General features: G+C 41.6%; 1 protein-coding gene across 1 annotated transcript; it reads left to right on the forward strand.

Moving 5' to 3' along the window:
* Positions 1-17,779: 17,779 nt before the first annotated feature.
* Positions 17,780-20,403, forward strand: LOC125549427 (uncharacterized). The gene is made up of 2 exons (XM_048712841.2): positions 17,780-18,361; positions 18,878-20,403. The coding sequence occupies exons 1-2, from the start codon at positions 18,119-18,121 to the stop codon at positions 20,129-20,131; spliced, it is 1,497 nt and encodes a 498-aa protein (XP_048568798.1). The 5' UTR covers positions 17,780-18,118; the 3' UTR covers positions 20,132-20,403.
* The last annotated feature ends 225 nt before the right edge of the window (positions 20,404-20,628 follow it).

The following is a 20,628-nucleotide window of genomic DNA, read 5'->3' on the forward strand; positions in this document are numbered from 1 at the left end:
TTGCACTAGAGTCAATAATCTAGTTACATTGTGATGAATCGAACACCCATGGAATTCTGGTGTTGATCATGTTTTGCTCTAGGGAGAGGTTTAGTCAACGGATTTGCTACATTCAGGTCCGTATGTACTTTACAAATATCTATGTCTCCATCTTGAACATTTTCACGAATGGAGTTGAAGCGACGCTTGATGTGCCTGGTCTTCTTGTGAAACCTGGGCTCCTTGGCAAGTGCAATAGCTCCAGTGTTGTCACAGAAGAGTTTGATCGGCCCCGACGCATTGGGTATGACTCCTAGGTCGGTGATGAACTCCTTCACCCAAATTGCTTCATGCGCTGCCTCCGAGGCTGCCATGTACTTCGCTTCACATGTAGATCCCGCCACAACGCTCTGCTTGCAATTGCACCAGCTTACTGCCCCACCATTCAAAATATACACGTATCCGGTTTGTGACTTAGAGTCATCCAGATCTGTGTCGAAGCTAGCGTCGACGTAACCCTTTACGACGAGCTCTTCGTCACCTCCATAAACGAGAAACATTTCCTTAGTCCTTTTCAGGTACTTCAGGATATTCTTGACCGATGTCCAGTGTTCCTTGCCGGGATTACTTTGGTACCTACCTACCAAACTTACGGCAAGGTTTACATCAGGTCTGGTACATAGCATGGCATACATAATAGAACCTATGGCTGAGGCATAGGGGATGACACTCATCTCTTCTATATCTTCTACTGTGGTCGGACGTTGAGCTGAGCTCAGTTTCACACCTTGCAACACAGGCAAGAACCCCTTCTTAGACTGATCCATATTGAACTTCTTCAATATCTTATCAAGGTATGTGCTTTGCGAAAGACCTATGAGGCGTCTTGATCTATCTCTATAGATCTTGATGCCTAATATATAAGCAGCTTCTCCAAGGTCCTTCATTGAAAAACTCTTATTCAAGTAGGCCTTAATGCTGTCCAAGAGTTCTATATCATTTCCCATCAAAAGTATGTCATCTACATATAATATGAGAAATGTTACAGAGCTCCCACTCACTTTCTTGTAAACGCGGGCTTCTCCATAAGTCTGTGTAAACCCAAACGCTTTGATCATCTCATCAAAGCGAATGTTCCAACTCCGAGATGCTTGCACCAGCCCATAAATCGAGCGTTGGAGCTTGCACACCTTGTCAGCATTCTTAGGATCGACAAAACCTTCCGGATGCATCATATACAATTCTTCCTTAAGGAAACCATTAAGGAATGCCGTTTTGACGTCCATTTGCCATATCTCATAATCATAGAATGCGGCAATTTCTAACATGATTCGGACGGACTTCAGCTTCGCTACTGGTGAGAAAGTCTCATCATAGTCAACCCCTTGAACTTGTCGATAACCCTTAGCAACAAGCCGAGCTTTATAGATGGTCACATTACCATCCACGTCTGTCTTCTTCTTAAAGATCCATTTATTTTCTATGGCTCGCCGCTCAACGGGCAAGTCAGTCAAAGTCCATACTTCGTTTTCATACATGGATCCTATCTCGGATTTCATGGCTTCCAGCCATTTGTCGGAATCCGGGCCCGCCATCGCTTCTTCATAGTTCGAAGGTTCACCGTTGTCTAACAACATGATTTCCAAGACAGGGTTGCCGTACCACTCTGGTGCGGAACGTGTCCTTGTGGACCTACGAAGTTCAGTAGCAACTTGATCTGAAGTTTCATGATCATCATAATTAACTTCCTCTCTAGTCGGTGCAGGCACCTCAGGAACATTTTCTTGAGTTGCACCACTTTCCGGTTCAAGAGGTAATACTTCATCAAGTTCTACTTTCCTCCCACTTACTTCTTTCGAGAGAAACTCCTTCTCTAGAAAGGATCCATTCTTGGCAACAAAGATCTTGCCTTCGGATCTGAGGTAGAAGGTATACCCAACAGTTTCTTTAGGGTATCCTATGAAGACGCATTTTTCCGACTTGGGTTCGAGCTTTTTAGGTTGAAGTTTCTTGACATAAGCATCGCATCCCCAAACTTTTAGAAACGACAGCTTAGGTTTCTTCCCAAACCATAATTCATACAGTGTCGTCTCAACGGATTTCGACGGAGCCCTATTTAAAGTAAATGCGGCAGTCTCTAAAGCATAGCCCCAAAAAGATAGCGGTAAATCGGTAAGAGACATCATAGATCGCACCATATCTAATAGAGTGCGATTACGACGTTCAGACACACCATTACGCTGAGGTGTTCCAGGCGGCGTGAGTTGTGAAACTATTCCACATTTTCTTAAGTGTGCGCCAAATTCGTGACTCAAGTATTCTCCTCCACGATCTGATCGCAGGAACTTGATTTTCCTGTCACGTTGATTCTCAACCTCACTCTGAAATTCCTTGAACTTTTCAAAGGTCTCAGACTTGTGTTTCATTAAACAGATATACCCATATCTACCCAAGTCATCAGTGAGGGTGAGAACATAACGATAGCCACCGCGAGCCTCAACACTCATTGGACCGCACACATTAGTATGTATGATTTCCAATAAGTTGGTTGCTCGCTCCATTGTTCCTGAGAACGGAGTCTTGGTCATTTTACCCATGAGGCATGGTTCGCATGTGTCAAATGATTCGTAATCAAGAGACTCTAAAAGTCCATCTGCATGGAGCTTCTTCATGCGTTTGACACCTATGTGACCAAGGCGGCAGTGCCACAAGTATGTGGGACTATCATTATCAGTCTTACGTCTTTTGGTATTCACACTATGAATATGTGTAGCATTACGCTCGAGATTCATTAAGAATAAACCATTCACCATCGGAGCATGACCATAAAACATATCTCTCATATAAATAGAACAACCATTATTCTCGGATTTAAATGAGTAGCCATCTCGAATTAAATGAGATCCTGATACAATGTTCATGCTCAAACTTGGCACTAAATAACAATTATTGAGGTTCAAAACTAATCCCGTAGGTAAATGTAGAGGTAGCGTGCCGATGGCGATCACATCGACCTTGGAACCATTCCCAACGCGCATCGTCACCTCGTCCTTCGCCAGTCTCCGCTTATTCCGCAGCTCCTGCTTTGAGTTACAAATGTGAGCAACTACACCGGTATCAAATACCCAGGAGCTACTACGGGTACTGCTAAGGTACACATCAATTACATGTATATCACATATACCTTTCGTTTTGCCGGCCTTCTTGTCCGCTAAGGATTTGGGGCAGTTCCGCTTCCAATGACCGCTTTCCTTGCAATAAAAGCACTCAGTCTCGGGCTTGGGTCCATTCTTTGGCTTCTTCCCGGCAGCTTGCTTGCCGGGCACGGCGACTCCCTTGCCGTCCTTCTTGAAGTTCTTCTTACCCTTGCCTTTCTTGAACTTAGTGGTTTTATTCACCATCAACACTTGATGTTCCTTTTTGACTTCTACCTCTGCTGATTTCAGCATTGCAAATACTTCGGGAATGGTCTTTTCCATCCCCTGCATATTGAAGTTCATCACAAAGCTCTTGTAGCTCGGTGGAAGCGACTGAAGGATTCTGTCAGTGACCACGTCATCCGAGAGATTAACTCCCAGCTGAGTCTAGCGGTTATGTAACCCAGACATAGTGAGTATGTGCTCACTGACAGAACTGTTTTCCTCCATCTTACAGCTGAAGAACTTGTCGGAGACATCATATCTCTTGACCCGGGCATGAGCTTGAAAAACCATTTTCAGCTCTTCGAACATCTCATATGCTCCGTGTCTCTCAAAATGCTTTTGGAGCCCCGGCTCTAAGCTGTAAAGCATGCCGCACTGAACGAGGGAGTAATCATCGGAACGTGTCTGCTAAGCGTTCATAACGTCTTGTTCTGCAGGGAGAACAGGTGCTTCACCTAGCGGTGCTTGTAGGACATAATCTTTCTTGGCAGCTATGAGGATGATCCTCAGATTCCGGACCCAGTCCGTATAGTTGCTACCATCGTCTTTTAGCTTGGTTTTCTCTAGGAACGCGTTGAAGTTGAGGACAACGTTGGCCATTTGATCTACAAGACATATTGTAAATATTTTAGACTAAGTTCATGATAATTAAGTTCATCTAATCAAATTATTCAATGAACTCCCACTTAGATAGACATCCCTCCAGTCATCTAAGTATAAAATGATCCGAGTTAACTAGGCCATGTCCGATCATCACGTGAGACGGACTAGTCAACATCGGTGAACATCTTCATGTTGATCGTATCTTCTATACGACTCATGCTCGACCTTTCGGTCTTCTGGGTTCCGAGGCCATGTATGTACATGCTAGGCTCGTCAAGTCAACCTAAGTGTTTGCATGTGTAAACCTATCTTACACCCGTTGTATGTGAACGTTGAATCTATCACACCCGATCATCACGTGGTGCTTCGAAACAACGAACTGTCGCAACGGTGCACAGTTAGGGGGGACACTTTCTTGAAGTTATTATGAGGGACCATCTTATTTACTACCCTCGTTCTAAGTAAACAAGATGCCAAAACATGATAAACATCACATGCAATCAAATAATAATAGTGACATGATATGGCCAATATCACATAGCTCCTTTGATCTCCATCTTGGGGCTCCATGATCATCTTGTCACCGGCATGACACCATGATCTCCATCATCATGATCTCCATCATCGTGTCTCCATGTAGTTGCTCGCCAACTATTACTTCTACTACTATGGCTAACACGTTTAGCAATAAAGTAAAGTAATTTACATGGCGTTTCTCGATGACACGCAGGTCATACAAAAAAATAAAGACAACTCCTATGGCTCCTGCCGGTTGTCATACTCATCGACATGCAAGTCGTGATTCCTATTACAATAGCATGAACATATCATACATAACATATATGTTATTCATCATTCATCACAACTTTGGCCATATCACATCACAAAACACTTGCTGCAAAAACAAGTTAGACGTCCTCTAATTGTTGTTGCAAGTTTTACGTGGTTGCAATAGGGTTCTAGCAAGAACGTTTTCTTACCTACGTGAAAGCCACAACGTGATTTGTCAACTTCTATTTACCCTTCATAAGGACCCTTTTCATCGAATCCGCTCCAACTAAAGTGGGAGAGACAGACACCCGCCAGCCACCTTATGCAACTACTGCATGTTAGTCGGTGGAACCGGTCTCACGTAAGCGTACATGTAAGGTTGGTCCGGGCCGCTTCATCCCACAATACCGCTGAAGCAAAATAAGACTAGTAGCGGCAAGAAAGTTGACAACATCTACGCCCACAACAAATTGTGTTCTACTCGTGCAAAGAGAACTACGCATAAACCTGGCTCTGATACCACTGTTGGGGAACGCTGCAGAAAACAAAAAATATCCTACGGTTTCACCAAGATCCATCTATGAGTTCATCTAGCAACGAGTGATCAGATGCATCTACATACCTTCGTAGATCGTGAGCGGAAGCGTTCAAAGAATGGCGATGAGGGAGTCGTACTCGACGTGATCGAAATCATCGGAGATCCTAGCGCCGAACGGACGGCACCTCCGCGTTCAACACACGTACGGTCAGCGTGTCGTCTTCTCCTTCTTGATCCAGCAAGGGGGAAGGAGAGGTTGAGGAAGATGGCTCCAGCAGCAGCACGACGGCGTGGTGGTGGTGGAGAAGCAGTACTCCGACAGGGCTTCGCCGAGCTCTACGGAGGAGGAGGAGGTGTTGGAGGGGAGAGGGAGGCGCCAGGGGCATGGGTGCGGCTGCCCTCCCTCCCCCCCTCTATATATAGGGTCCCCAAGGGGGGGGCGCCAGCCCTGGAGATCCAATCTCCCAAGGGGGCGGCGGCCAAGGGGGGTGGAGTGCCCCCCAAGGCAAGTGGGGCGCCCCCCCACCCTAGGGTTCCCAACCCTAGGCGCAGGGGGAAGGCCCAAGGGGGGCGCACCAGCCCACTAGGGGCTGGTTCCCCTCCCACTTCAGCCCATGGGGCCCTCCGGGATAGGTGGCCCCACCCGGTGGACCCCCGGGACCCTTCCGGTGGTCCCGGTACAATACCGGTGACCCCGAAACTTGTCCCGATGGCCGAAATAGCACTTCCTATATATAATTCTTTACCTCCGGACCATTCCGGAACTCCTCGTGACGTCCGGGATCTCATCCGGGACTCCGAAAAACTTTCGGGTTACTGCATATTCATATCCCTACAACCCTAGCGTCACCGAACCTTAAGTGTGTAGACCCTACGGGTTCGGGAGACATGTAGACATGACCGAGACGGCTGTCCGGTCAATAACCAATAGCGGGATCTGGATACCCATGTTGGCTCCCACATGCTCCTCGATGATCTCACCGGATGAACCACGATGTCGAGGATTCAAGCAACCCCGTATACAATTCCCTTTGTCAATCGGTACGTTACTTGCCAGAGATTCGATCGTCGGTATCCCAATACCTCGTTCAATCTCGTTACCGGCAAGTCACTTTACTCGTACCGTAATGCATGATCCCGTGACCAGACACTTGGTCACTTTGAGCTCATTATGATGATGCATTACCGAGTGGGCCCAGAGATACCTCTCCGTTATACGGAGTGACAAATCCCAGTCTTGATCCGTGTCAACCCAACAGACACTTTCGGAGATACCCGTAGTATACCTTTATAGTCACCCAGTTACGTTGTGATGTTTGGTACACCCAAAGCACTCCTACGGTATCCGGGAGTTACACGATCTCATGGTCTAAGGAAAAAATACTTGACATTGGAAAAACTCTAGCAAACGAACTATATGATCTTGTGCTATGTTTAGGATTGGGTCTTGTCCATCACATCATTCTCCTAATGATGTGATCTCGTTATCAATGACATCCAATGTCCATAGTCAGTAAACCATGACTATCTGTTGATCAACGAGCTAGTCAACTAGAGGCTTATTAGGGACATGTTGGTGTCTATGTATTCACACATGTATTACGATTTCCGGATAACACAATTATAGCATGAATAAAAGACAGTTATCATGAACAAGGAAATATAATAATAATCCTTTATTATTGCCTCTAGGGCATATTTCCAACAGTTACCGACGCAGGGCTTCGCCTAAGCACTACGACAATATGACCGAGGTGGACATCTGTGGAGGGGGGCACCGCACACGGCTAAGAAATCAATTTGTGTGTCTATGGGTGCCCCCTTCCCCGTATATAAAGGAGGGGAGGAGGAGGAGGGCCGGCCACAAGGGGCGCACCCAAAGGGGGGATTCCTACTCCTAGTAGGAGTAGGTCTCCCCCTTTCCTAGTCCAAGTAGGAGAAGAAGGAAGGAGAGGAGAGGGAGAAGGAAAGAGGGGGGCGCCGCCCCCTCCCTAGTCCAATTCGGACCAGCCCATGTGGGGGGGGGGCCTCCCCTTGTGGCCCTTCTCTCCTTTCCACTAAGGCCCATGAAGGCCCAATACTTCCCGCGGCGAATTCGCGTAACTCTTCGGTACTCCAAAAAATACTCGAACCACTCAGAACCTTTCCGATGTCCGAATATAGCCTTCCAATATATCGATCTTTACGTCTCGGCCATTTCGAGACTCCTCGTCATGTCCGTGATCTCATCCGAGACTCCGAACAAACTTCGATCATCAAATCACATAACTCATAATACAATTTGTCATCGAGTAGGCGTGCGGACCCTACGGGTTCGAGAACTATGTAGACATGACCGAGACACATCTCTGGTCAATAACCAATAGCGAAACCTGGATGCTCATATTGGCTCCTACATATTCTATGAAGATCTTTATCAGTCAAACCGCACAACAATGTACGTTGTTCCCTTTGTCATCGGTATGTTACTTGCCCGAGATTCGATTGTCGGTATCATCATACCTAGTTCAATCTCGTTACCGGCAAGTCTCTTTACTCGTACCATAATGCATCATCCCGTGACTAACTCATTAGTCACATTGCTTGCAAGGCTCATAGTGATGTCCATTACCGAGAGGGCCTAGAGATACCTCTCCGATACACGGAGTGACAAATCCTAATCTCGATCTATGCCAACTCAACAAACACCACTGGAGACACCTGTAGAGCATCTTTATAATCACCCAGTTACGTTGTGACGTTTGATAGCACACAAGGTGTTCCTCCGGTATTCGGGAGTTGCATAATCTCACAGTCTGAGGAACATGTATAAATCATGAAGAAAGCAATAGCAATAAACTAAACGATCATAGTGCTAAGCTAACAGATGGGTCTTGTCCATCACATCAGTCTCTAATGATGTGATCCCGTTCATCAAATGGCAACACATGTCTATGGCTAGGAAACTTAACCATCTTTGATTAACGAGCTAGTCAAGCAGAGGCATAGTAGGGACACTTTGTTTGTATATGTATTCACACATGTACTAAGTTTTTGGTTAATACAATCCTAGCATGAATAATAAACATTTATCATGATATAACGAAATATAAATAACAACTTTATTATTGCCTTTAGGGCATATTTCCTTCAGTATTACCCTTTAATAATAAAGAGGATAAACACAAATAATGAATTTTTTTACAGACAATTTACACTAAAATTGTTCCTTTTTATAGTATGCACGAATAAGCTTGTAACTGTGGAAAATTCACAAGACATAAATTTCCTAAGTAATGAATTGTTGGCATTGGTACTACCCATGAAGAAGAAATAAAAATTAAAATAAAATCAAAGTGATGAAGCATTCCGAGGAAGAATAAAAAAATCAAAATAATGAAGTTTTGTGAGGAAGAATGAATTAATGGCACCTTTAAGAAGAAAGAAAATAAAAAACTGAAACAAATCCTTACAAAATTTGCATACAATTTACACAAAAGTGCGTCTTTATATAATATCCAAGAATAAGCACTTAATAGTTCAGTATTCGTAAAAAAAACAATTCCTAAGAAGTAATGAATTGGTGGCATTGGCACTACCAACGCAAAGAAATAGGAACTAAAACAAAATCAAAATAATGAAGTTTCCCGAGGCAAAGTAGCAAAATCAAAATAATGAAGTTTTATGAGGAATATTGAATTAGTGGCATTTGTATTCCCTTTAACAAATAAAGAAAGCGAAAAACTAAAACAAATAATGACAATATTTGCATACAATTTACATAGAAACTGTGTCTTTTTATAGTATGAAAGAATAAGCATGTAATAGTGAAAGTTTCGCAAAAAATGGTTTCCTAAGAATTAATGAATTGGTGGCATTGGTATTTTCAATAGATAAACTAAAATAAAATCACATAGTGAACTTTCCCGAGAAAGAATGAATTAGTGACATTGTATTACCCTTTTAAAAATAAAGACATAAAAACTAAAATAAATAATGAAAAAAAGTTCAAACAATTTGCTAAGAAATTGTATCTCTTATAATATGCAACAATAAGCACATAACATCTTTTTATAATATAAAAAGAAAAGGGTGACCTCGACTATGACACCTGCACCCACACACACGCCCGCTTGCATACACACATTTTAAAATAAAAATAAAGAATACACAAAAAGAAACATAGAAAACATTTGGACTCGTACTAACACGGTAAAGAAAATTCATAGAAATGTATCCTAAATTCATGCTGAACAAGGTCATTGGATTGGTCCCAATTACTCTCCACTAACATGCCTCATTAATTATGTGGTCGCGTCACCCGTCATGCACGCATTGGCTACATGCTGAATGCATGCGGGATAGTGTAATGTGTCTCTACAGTGTGGAAAAGAGAATCAACTGATCGTAAATGGATTTTCAGTCAACTGAAATATAGCTAAAGTGTAGGATTAATTGGACCTAGACGAAATGACACTGAGTTTGTAAACACAACAACAAACCACATGCATGTACTAGGTCAAATACTTGTTGAACATTTTATCAAATGCTTGATTAACATTTTTATAGACATGATCGAATTTTTTCTTCATTTTTAATACTAGGTCAACTTTTTTATACATATTTAACTTATTTTTCAAATACATCTTCAACATTTCTTGAAAATGCTCAACTAAAATTTTGATGTACATGATCATTTTTTAACATTTTTCTAATACATGGTCAACATTTTTTATATTCACATAAAACATTTCCCAATTGTTGATTAACATTTTTCTAGTACTTGTTAAACATTTTTTAAAATGCTTGACTAATTGTTTTATATACATGATAAAAAAATCATCATTTTTAATACATGATTAACAATTTTACTGTACAGATTCAACATTTTTCTTAGGTCTTGAATAACATTTTTCAAATACTTGTTCAACATATTTCGTATGTTCAAACACTATTCTGATCACGGGATCAGAATAATATTCTGACCACAACATGAACTTCCGAGTAACGCGCCTGACCTTCCCCGTGTGCTAGGTTGTACATCAGCTAAAAGGTGTCCAAATGGAGCTTGCTATATACCGTTGGAAAGCCATGGACACCAGTATCATGACCCAAGTTAAATTTTTGGCAAAATGTAAGCGGTTTAAGAGCAGTGTTGAAAACTGTTTTTTCTTCATACAAAAAACGTGAATCGTATTTTCGATCACATTTTTAAACCATTTGTCGAAATGAGGCAAATAATATGGCATTGGAAAGCTGCTGCAAAACCGCTTCTTCCACATGCTTAAAGTTTTATCTAATTCCCTACGGTTAAAGAGTAATTCGGAAAATCGTAGAATTTCGCAAACGGAACACCCGAGTTCGTATTTTCGATGTCATTTCTAAACGGCTAATCCAATTGAGGCAAATAATATGGCGTTGGAAAACTTATGAAAATGCGCTACTTTTTCATGTTCAAAGTTTTTCCTAATTTTGAACGGTTTAAAAGTAATTTAGAAAATGGTACAAGTTACACCGAGTTCGTATTTTTGAGCTAATTTTTTAACCGTATGTCCAAATGCAGCAAATGATATGGCGTTGGAAAGATTGAAGAAATGCAAAACTTTTTTGTATATATTGTTTCTCCTAATTCATTACGGTTTTATGTCAGTTTTGAAAATGGCTAAAAACGTATTTTTGCCATAATTTCTATAAACTTTATCGGAATGGGGCAAATAATATACCGCTGAAAAGCTACGGAAAATGCGAAACTTTTTCATGTTGATGGTTTTCTCGGATTCCTAGCCGTTTTTAAGTAATTTCGAAAACAGATAGATCATGCGTTCTGCCTTTATCGCGAAACAGATTCTTTGAAAATGCACCGCGTGAAGAACCTGAACTTCTCGGCATGTCTACTTGAACTTCACTCTGTTTTTCACGTGCTTTTTTTGCCCGTAGCTATCCATCCACTCACTGGAACACTTGCCGGTATTGAGCAACTAATATACCAGTGGAAAGCTGATGTAAACACGCAACTTTTCCGTGTTGATCGTTTTTTCATACTCGCGATGATTTTAAAAGTTTTTCATCTGAAATTCATTCAGTATAGTAGTCGAACTTCCTGCTGTTTTCACATTGAACTTCTGTGATGTATTTTCATTTGTAATTTTCTCAAACATTCGTCCTTTGTTACACAAATGATATTCCTTTTGTACAAACCTCTCTCACAATAAATTTTTTTAACTTTCTCCGACGGAGGACTTGAACTGATAACAACAAAAAATTTACACTTTGTTTTTTATTCTTTTTAATACAAAATGCACACCGTGTGGTACGTAAACTTCTGGCAGTTCTCAATCTGAACTTCTCTCGGTTACGTGAAAATATCCGAGTTTTTTTATGAATTTTTAATCTGATATTCTAAATCCTTTTTTATGAATTTTGAAGCGCTCTATTTTTAAAAGTTGAACTTCTTGTTATTTTATTTTTGAACTTCTTGTTTTCATTCTTTAATAACGAGGAAAATCTGAGTTTTCTATAATCATCGAACTTCTCCATCTTTTTAATATGGACTTCCTGGTTTATTTCTTAAACCTTTTTACAAAATTTTGAAGCGCTCTATTATTAAAATTTGAACTTCTCGTTATTTATTTTTTTTGAACTTCTTGTTTCCATTCTTTAATAACGAGGAAAATCTGAGTTTTCTATAATCATCGAACTTCTCCATCTTTTTAATATGGACTTCCTAGTTTTATTTCTTAATATTTTTATAAAATTTTGAAGCGCTTTGTTATTAAAACTTGAACTTCTTTGTTATTTCATTTTTGAACTTCTTGTTTCCATTCTTTAATAACGAGGAAAACCTTGCCTTTTATTCCTTTTTTCATATTAAACACACACCATGTTGTACATTAACTTTTTCCATTTTCATAATTTAAATTTTTTATTTTCTTTTTTGAAATCAAATTGCTATCAAATAATAACTGAACTTCTTTATGGATTGAGAGAATTATTTTAAAACGCAAAAGAAAATATTTTTTTTATGTTTTCGAACATGGAAATACAAAGTAAACCTCTCGCAAATTTTTTTGAACTTCACCGGACAGACCACTTGAACTTCTTTCAACTAACCTTTTGAGATTTTATTTTTCTATACTTTTATTTCTTACCAGAAATGAAATCCTTGCAGTACTTGAACTTATTGTTGTTTTCACTATGAACTTCTGTCGCATTTTTGTGTATACGCCGAATTACATGCAATTGAAGGTCGGACGTCACTTTTTGCCATTTTAAAACTTGTAATTGGAGGTCGGACGCCCCGCAATATAAATTCTAAACCATGCACAGAGGTTCACTTGAACTTCTTGCAGCAAATCTGAGTTTTTTTATACATCTCGAACTTCTCTGTTATTTTGAATTGCACTTCTTATTCTTATTCTTAGAAAAAAATATGTTTTCAAATAAGCATCAAACATTTTTTAAATTGAACCTCACACATATATTTTTTCCTAAAAATGGAAAGAATTCCAGTTTCCGTAAACATCAAAATACTCCTTTTTTTTAAGATTGGAACTTCTTTAATTTTATTCTTTAGTAACAAAGAGAAACCTGTCTTTTTTATAAATATTGAACTTCTCTATTTTTATAATTTGGATTTCTTGGTTTATTTGAAATACTTTCTTTTTCCATTTTTTGAAACCGTAAAACAATGTTCTTTTTATAAGAAATAAGCATCAAAGTCATGTGTTATGTCAATTTGAACTTTTGGTTATCCTTTTTCAATAATGGGAAAATCCATGGGAACTTTTTTTAGTATAGTGATAACATTTTTTTGAACTCTCTATTTTATCAAATTTGAACTTCTCAACTTAACACATTTATAGTTGAAGCTTGTTTTTCTTCATGTTATATAACCATCGAACTTCCGTGTTATCTTGATTTGAACTTCTTGGTTTTTATTCTTTAGGAACTGAATAAATCCAAGTTACGAACACTGAACTACTCAGTTATTTTAATTTGAATTTCTAGGTTTTTTAGAAATCGGGAAATTTTGTTTTTTCAAAAACATTTTAAACTACACTATATTTTTAGTTTCACCTTCCCGACTTTCTAATAAATATTGAACTTCTCGGTTATTTAAATTTGAACTTCATGTTTTTTTATTTAGAAGCAAGGAATCCCTTTCTTTATGAATTTTTATTTTCGTAAAACTTTTTTTGGATTGATTGGTTAATCTTACTCAAAAAACATAATGTTGTTTTATTTTCCAAACTTGCTTTGTTTCATGAGGTGATCCTATTTGATATTTTGTGTTGTGATACTTTTCCTTCCTTTTGTTCTCATTGTGAAGTTTTTCTTTGCAAAAAGATGAACTTCTCGTACGGATTTTACATGTGTTTGTCTTAAAAATGTTTATGTTTTATTTGTGTTACCATTTTTTCTCCATCAAAGTTCCTGATGTTTTCATATGTGAATTACTTGGGCATTTTTATTATAAAAAGCTAGGTTTCATATATACAAAAGGGCGTGAGAACTTTTTCTCTCCAGCAACATACAAATTTCTCAAGCAATGTTTCCACATCAGTTAACAAATCTCAAATTTTGATTATACAAAGTAGATAGAAACACATATATTTGAATGGGTGTACTGGATAACCAATTCATCATCCACGCGTGCATACAGAAGCACATGAGATCTGCACCAACGTACTCATGAACAACGCACTCATTTACAATCAATTCATCATCATAGTACTATGCTCCTGGTTGCATGGATTCAAGAAAGAGGGAGGGTACGTAACTCGCGTGCTTGTAGCACTAGCAGGCAACAGCAACTCACACATTGGAGAGCACGAGTTGTTGCTCGACGCAACCGGGTGGGCAGCAGTGGCTGCGTCGCGTAATGTAGGTGCAGAAATCTGAATTGTCCAGAGAAAAGTGAGAACACTGAACCTGTAGCTTGATAGAATCTGAACTTCACAATTTTTCATTTCCACATCCGAAGGCCGGAGCCCGTACAGCGGCAGGTGTGGAGATGGCCACGACTCGGTGGGTGAGATGGGGGGGGAGTCCGGTGATGGCCACGACTTGGTGGGCGAGATGGTAATGAGAAGGTCAGAGAGAGTTGGCAGGGAAGGTCACTAGTCGTGGCTGGCTTCCTATGACTCAAGAAGCAAAGAACTTGGAGCACGGAAGATTAGACGGGGATAGGTTGTGGACCTCCAGCTTGCATCCTGGCGCGGCGGCTGTGGGAGATGGACAGGACAACCGCCAACATTTTTCAGAAGACTGGGGATGCACCCGCAGATGGACGTGGCCGGCGAGGCGCTGTTGAACCGGGTGGCGGCACGAGCAGGAACCGAGCAGCGGCGAGCAGGTGGTGGAGGCGGCGGCACGAGCAGGAACCGTTTGCCGGGGAGGAAGGTGGGGGAGGCGGCCCGTCTGCCAAGGAGGAAGGTGGGGGAGGAAGGCTCGGTCCGGTGACGGCGCACAATGGCTGTGTCGCGCCGGCGACCGTCGGGTGGCTGGGAAGGCGGCGGCGAGCCCGATGGATGGGGGCGGCGGCAAAGAGCTCGGTGGATGGCAGCGACAGCGGTCGGGAAGCGGCGCGCGGGGCGGCGGCCGGGGAGCGGGGCCGCGGCCGAGGAGAGGCGTGGGGCGCGGCCGATGAGAGGGGAGGGAGTTCGATGGCGATGGGATCGGGGGAGGTTGGGGACGAGCAGTGGTGGGGTGGGTCTTTTTTTCTACAGCGGGTTCCGGAGTTCGCGAGCACCCAAATCGCTGCTATATAGGGCGCGCCGTGATCCAAATAACTATTCTGATCCCATGATCAGAATAGTGCTACTATATATAATTTGGAACTGGGAAAAAAATAAAAAAAAGAACTGGGAAAGAGGATGTGGCCTCCGGCAGTTGTGAGCCGGTCTATCTCGCTCGCCCCTTCAACGGGTGGAAAGCTAGACTCGCTCGATGCAAGATATAGGGGAGCCCCTGTAGCACTCGCCCGATCACTTTTTGTGGGTTTTTTCAACATTCGTTCCTTTGGGCAGGCCTCTGTCGGACCTCATAACAAGTACCGAATGCCCGCCCTCTATGAGCATTTTTTTACAGTCAAAGAATGTATAAAAAGTCTGTCAAATTAAAAAACTCAGGAATTTGAAAAATGTCCACGAATTTTTAAGATGTCCATGGATTCAAAACATGTTTATGAATTTGGAAGGTTTTAACAAATTTGAAAAATAATCATATATTTAAAATATGTTCATGAATTTGAAAAATGTCAACGAATTTGAAAATGACCGAAAATAAAAATATGCTTATGAATTATTATTTTTTTCAGAATGTTCACGAATTTTTAAAAACGTGAAATTAAAAAGAAGTTAACGAAATAAAGAAATCATGAATTCTAAAAAACTTTTGTGAATTTGAAAAAGTGTTCAGGAATTCTAGAAGACCATGAAAATAAAAATGAACTTCATGAATTCAAAAAATGTTCACATAACTGAACAAAACTTAATAATTTCAAATAATATTCGTGATTAAACAATGTTCTTGACATTTTAAAAAGTTCATGAATTTCATATAATGTTCCTGAAGTTGAAAATATTTGTAAATTTGAAACAATCATGAATTAAAATAATGTGCACGATTTTGAAAATTACTTGAGAAGTTTTAGAAAACACAAATTCGAATAATGTTTCTGAAGTTAAAAAAATGTTTTTTGAATAAATTTTTCGCAAATTCAAATAATGTTCGTGAAGTTTTAATTTTTTTCATGAATTCTAAAGGAAAAATGAAAACAAAAAACATGTGAAAGAGAAAAAGCAGGAATATACCCGGCCTAGAAGCTCCCAGAACCTTCCTCATACCCTTCACTAGTAACGCACAGTAGCCACTTGATGGGCCAGCCTGCTAGCGAGTGCACGATACTGCTTGCAGTGGGCAATACGTACCATTTTCTATTACTGACGTGCGTAAAAGTGCTGAGTGCTACTAGTGACGCGGGGAAACGGAGCCAGTTCATGCATGATTCGTGAAATCATCATGTGAATGCTATTGTTCGAATAACTCAATACCTGATGGGTTTGTCTTGGTTGAGGATTATTATACACATGCAATGAAAGATCAATGTCGGCTATTGCACATTTGTTGGAGGTAACCTTTTTACATGGCGTAGGAAGAAGCTAAGTGTCGTAGCTCTACAACTGAAGCGGAATTCACATCCCTGGCACATGTCTGTGAAGTGGTATGGCTACGGATCATGTTGATGGAGCTTTCTTCCAATCGAAGCCGTTGATGTAGTATTGTGATAACAAGGTGGCACTTGATATTGCTAACAATCCTGAACAAAGCATATTGAAGTTTGGATATCTGTTAGAATATCAAATCCTTAAGACTCTAATCCATATTTCTCCAGAACTCAAATTCGAACACTGGATATTTCATATTATTCATGGCCACTTTCCACCCTCACCTACTCTCACCGGCGGTGGGGCGAGGCAGCAGGGTCTGTCGCCTCGCGAGTCGCCTAACGGCTCCATTCTCTTGAATTCAAAATACCCCTCTGTCCACTGGGTTGGCAGGCAAGGAAGTCAACGCATGAGCAGATGACAGTGAGCCTGGATCCTCAGTAACAGGAACCTTCGTTGCTGCCACGTTTCGCACGAGCAGAGCATCAGTCTGCATTTTCAGAATTAGTCATCAGAATCAACCATTTTCAGTGTGATTTTATTGACGAAAAGGGCGACAAAAATAAAGATGAACCGCCATCACAAGGAACCGTTGTTGTGATGTATGTCCATGGAGTCAGGCAAAGCACTAGCAGCGTCGACGTGCAGACCATCAGCCGTGCATGCATGAGCTCACAATCATTTTCAGAATTATTGATCCATCAGCTGGTGTTCATTGCATCCACGATGATCATTTCTCTCTGCGACACACGTATTCCATTCAACTGTTGCTCTGCTAAGGAAAAATAGTTGCTCTGATCTTGCGACTTTTTTCTCCACATAAAAACAAGTGTTAATTAGTCTCACAATGCACATCGCAAGATGATCCACGCTGCAGATCAATGCTGCTCAACTTACAATGTCACCACCCACCTCCTGCTGTCAATAGTAAATAAAACAAGATCATCACAATCACATGGCTGTAATAAGCTAGCTAGAACTACTAATTACCAAACGCGTGTGTCCGTCTGGACTTGGGAGCGGTAGCATAGAGATAGGTTTCTCACCCATTAGTTTACACGTCCTTTGATGGAGCTTGCCCGGGTCAAAGATATCAGCTGTCCTGCATGGTGGAGCACTACCCCCTGGCTGCTGCTCCATGAATACATTACTCGTCTTGAGGTGATCTACGCCTGGAGATCTGGGGAGCACGCAAGAATCTCATTAAATGCCATCTTGCATCATGTTGACTTTGCAAATCTGGACGGCGAAATTACATTACCGCGAAACTGTCGGTTTTGCACTCCAGATCGGCTGTCATCGACGCGACCATCGGATGCGCGATGGACGGGCTGAAGCTTGTGCAGCCTCTCCATGGGTAGGTAGCCGGCCAGCGTCACTTCTTCCCCGCAGTCAGTCAATTCTCTCGTGTAATTAGTCGGTAATTAGTGTAAGTCAATGCACATCTTCTTAGTAACTGATGATCCCATGGCTCAAAGCATATAATAGTATGGTAACCAGTACTTCGGTGTCATGTGCATTGGCATATTAGTGCATCAGTATAGCCTGCATCACACATCTGCCTCCAAAGTCCTACCATTCCCAAAACCCAGGCAAAGGCCAAGGGAAACAAGCTGTACCATTGATCCCCTCTACATCGCATAGAGCACGGTCCTGCAATGGAATCGAGCGGTCTGAGGAAGAGAGTAGCCGATATGATGGATGGGGGCAAGTACAAGCCAAAAGGCTATGGGATGGCCGGCGCCGGCCAGAGGCTCCCATGTGCGCTGCTTCTGCTGCTGGTTCTCGCCGGCACCGCGTTGAGCGTCGTCGTCATGCACAAGGTCAGGGAGCAGCGCGCCTTTGCTGTGGTTCTCAAGGAACGGGACGTGCAGGCCGTCTCCCTCCGGATCCAACTCCAGGTACCATGCCTCATGTCTTCTGTTTTAGATCATGCATGCAGACAAGCTGGTGCAAGATCAACCATTCTGCATCATATAGGAATGAATCTGCACCTTTTAAGAGTGTCAAATTGCACCAACTGTAGAACAGTTTAGGAGTTGGGAAGTTTATCTGTGCCAACCTCTGCTAGAATTAGCTGCCGCCTCCCTTTTCTTTCTAGTCGAATATGGATGCCCCTCTCAAGATGCAAATTCTTGCTCATGGTTTCCAATTTATGCACAACGTTTTCATCAGTAATAACCAGGTGTATGAAATAGGAATATTGCTCTAAACACCAGTTGATTTACAGCAGAGATTTGCTACGGTGAAGCTATACATGTGTTTTTTGACATGTGCTTTGATTGCCATCTTTTTTTCAGTTACTACACACTAAGAATCTTATTTATGTACCAGACGTATATATAAGTGTGGTTTCTAAATTCAAGGAAAATATAACTAACCAAACATTGTACCATTCATTCTTATTTATGTACCAGAAAGAGAAGGCATATGGCAAAGAGACGAAGAGGAAGGCGGAAGAAATGAAGGCCACAATGTCTTCCCTGAGAACACAGAAGACAGACCTGAAAACAAAGCTCAAGACGCTGGAAGCCACAGCCACAATCCTCAAGAACGCGCAGAAAGAACTCGAAGCATCTCTCAAGGAGAGAGAGAGCCGCATCAGCCAAATGGAAGGGAAAGCCGCAAATCTTCACAGCACCCGGAAAGCACTAGAAGCATCTCTCAAGGAACGAGAAAACCGCATCAAGCAAATGCAAGATAAAGTCACGAGCCTTGAGAAGACTCAGAAAGAACAGGAGCTGTCTCTAAAGGCCAGAGACAGCCGCATCCGCCAACTGGAAGAGAAAACCGCCGCGGCGTCAAATCCTGACCAGATGGCAGCTCTCATGGAAATCCTGCAGCGGAAGGAAGCCGAGCTCGAGGAGATCAAGACCAGGTTCCAGGACTACAGGACTACAGACAGAAAGGTCGTAGGTAGTAAGAGCACTTCGGCACGAACAAACCCAACGACACCTGCCGTTGTAGTAGCAGGAAAGGTTACAAACTCCAGCAGGAATAGTACTGTACCTGCTAGATCAGAAGAGAAGAAAGCTGGCAACACAACAGTGACAGAAAGCAAACTTCAGAAACCAAAGACCAGATCTTTAGAAGAAAAGCCAGCGAAGCTCGCAGTCGCAGGCAATACACAAGTTGATGATTTGCAAGAGCAAGACACTGATTTCTTAGATATGGATGATATTTATGGAGACAGCCATGCCAAGAAGTCTGAACTTGCTCGGCGGAACAAGAAGGTTTTGACCGACAGTCATGTCGAAAACCAAAAATCAGGGCACCCCCTGGACCAGCAGGACAGCCACCATGTCAGATATAACAAGCTACTTGAGAAGGAAAACATCAAACCAGATGAAACCAAGAAGAAGAACAGTACTGTTGGGCCCTTGGAAAAGATCTCCAAAGATGAAACCAAGATGAAGAACAGTGCTGTTGGGCACTTGGAAAAGATCTCCAAAGATGAAACCAAGAAGAAGAACAGTACTGTTGGGCACTTGGAAAAGATCTCCAAAGACAGCTTAAGCGACGTCAACCTAGACAGACCGAGACAAGGGGTGGCTGCTGCTGCTGATGTGAAGCCCAAGGTGCCTGTAAATGATGATTTGCAGCAAAACAAGAAGCAGAAGAACAAAAAGCCCAAATCCAAGAAGAAGGTGGTCGATACTTCAACTTGGTGATGGATTAGTTACAAAAGGAAGGTAAGTAGAGACCACATTGTTTTGAACCTAAAATGGTTACTGTGATAATAGAGGACTAGAACAGAAGAAATGCCATTTCCATATGTCGAAATACAATCGAGAAATGAAGGCTGTAATGTTTCCGAGCAATTGATACTGTAATATTTTTACACTTTGTCTTGTGTTGACAAAGCAATTTTGCACACGGTAGACTATAAGGTTTGCAACACTAGACTAAATTTGTTCTTGAGTATTGTAATTATTCCGCCCCACTGATTTCATTAGCAAGAATGTTGTGACCCCGCCCGGACAAGCAATATGGTAGCTCAAAAACTACAAACATGCATGTCATGGGTAAAAATTGTTACACAACAAGTTATAGTGTCAGAACATGCTTGAATAAAGATGCAGTGCAACACTGAGTAGATGCAAATAGGTGAACATAGTCTATCACACAGCTATTCAGAACTCTGTCGGAATATAGCATCAAATAACTG

The sequence above is a fragment of the Triticum urartu genome, chromosome 3A, assembly GCF_056163025.1.
Source record: "Triticum urartu cultivar PI428250 chromosome 3A, HENAU_Tu73, whole genome shotgun sequence".
NCBI lineage: Eukaryota > Viridiplantae > Streptophyta > Magnoliopsida > Poales > Poaceae > Triticum > Triticum urartu.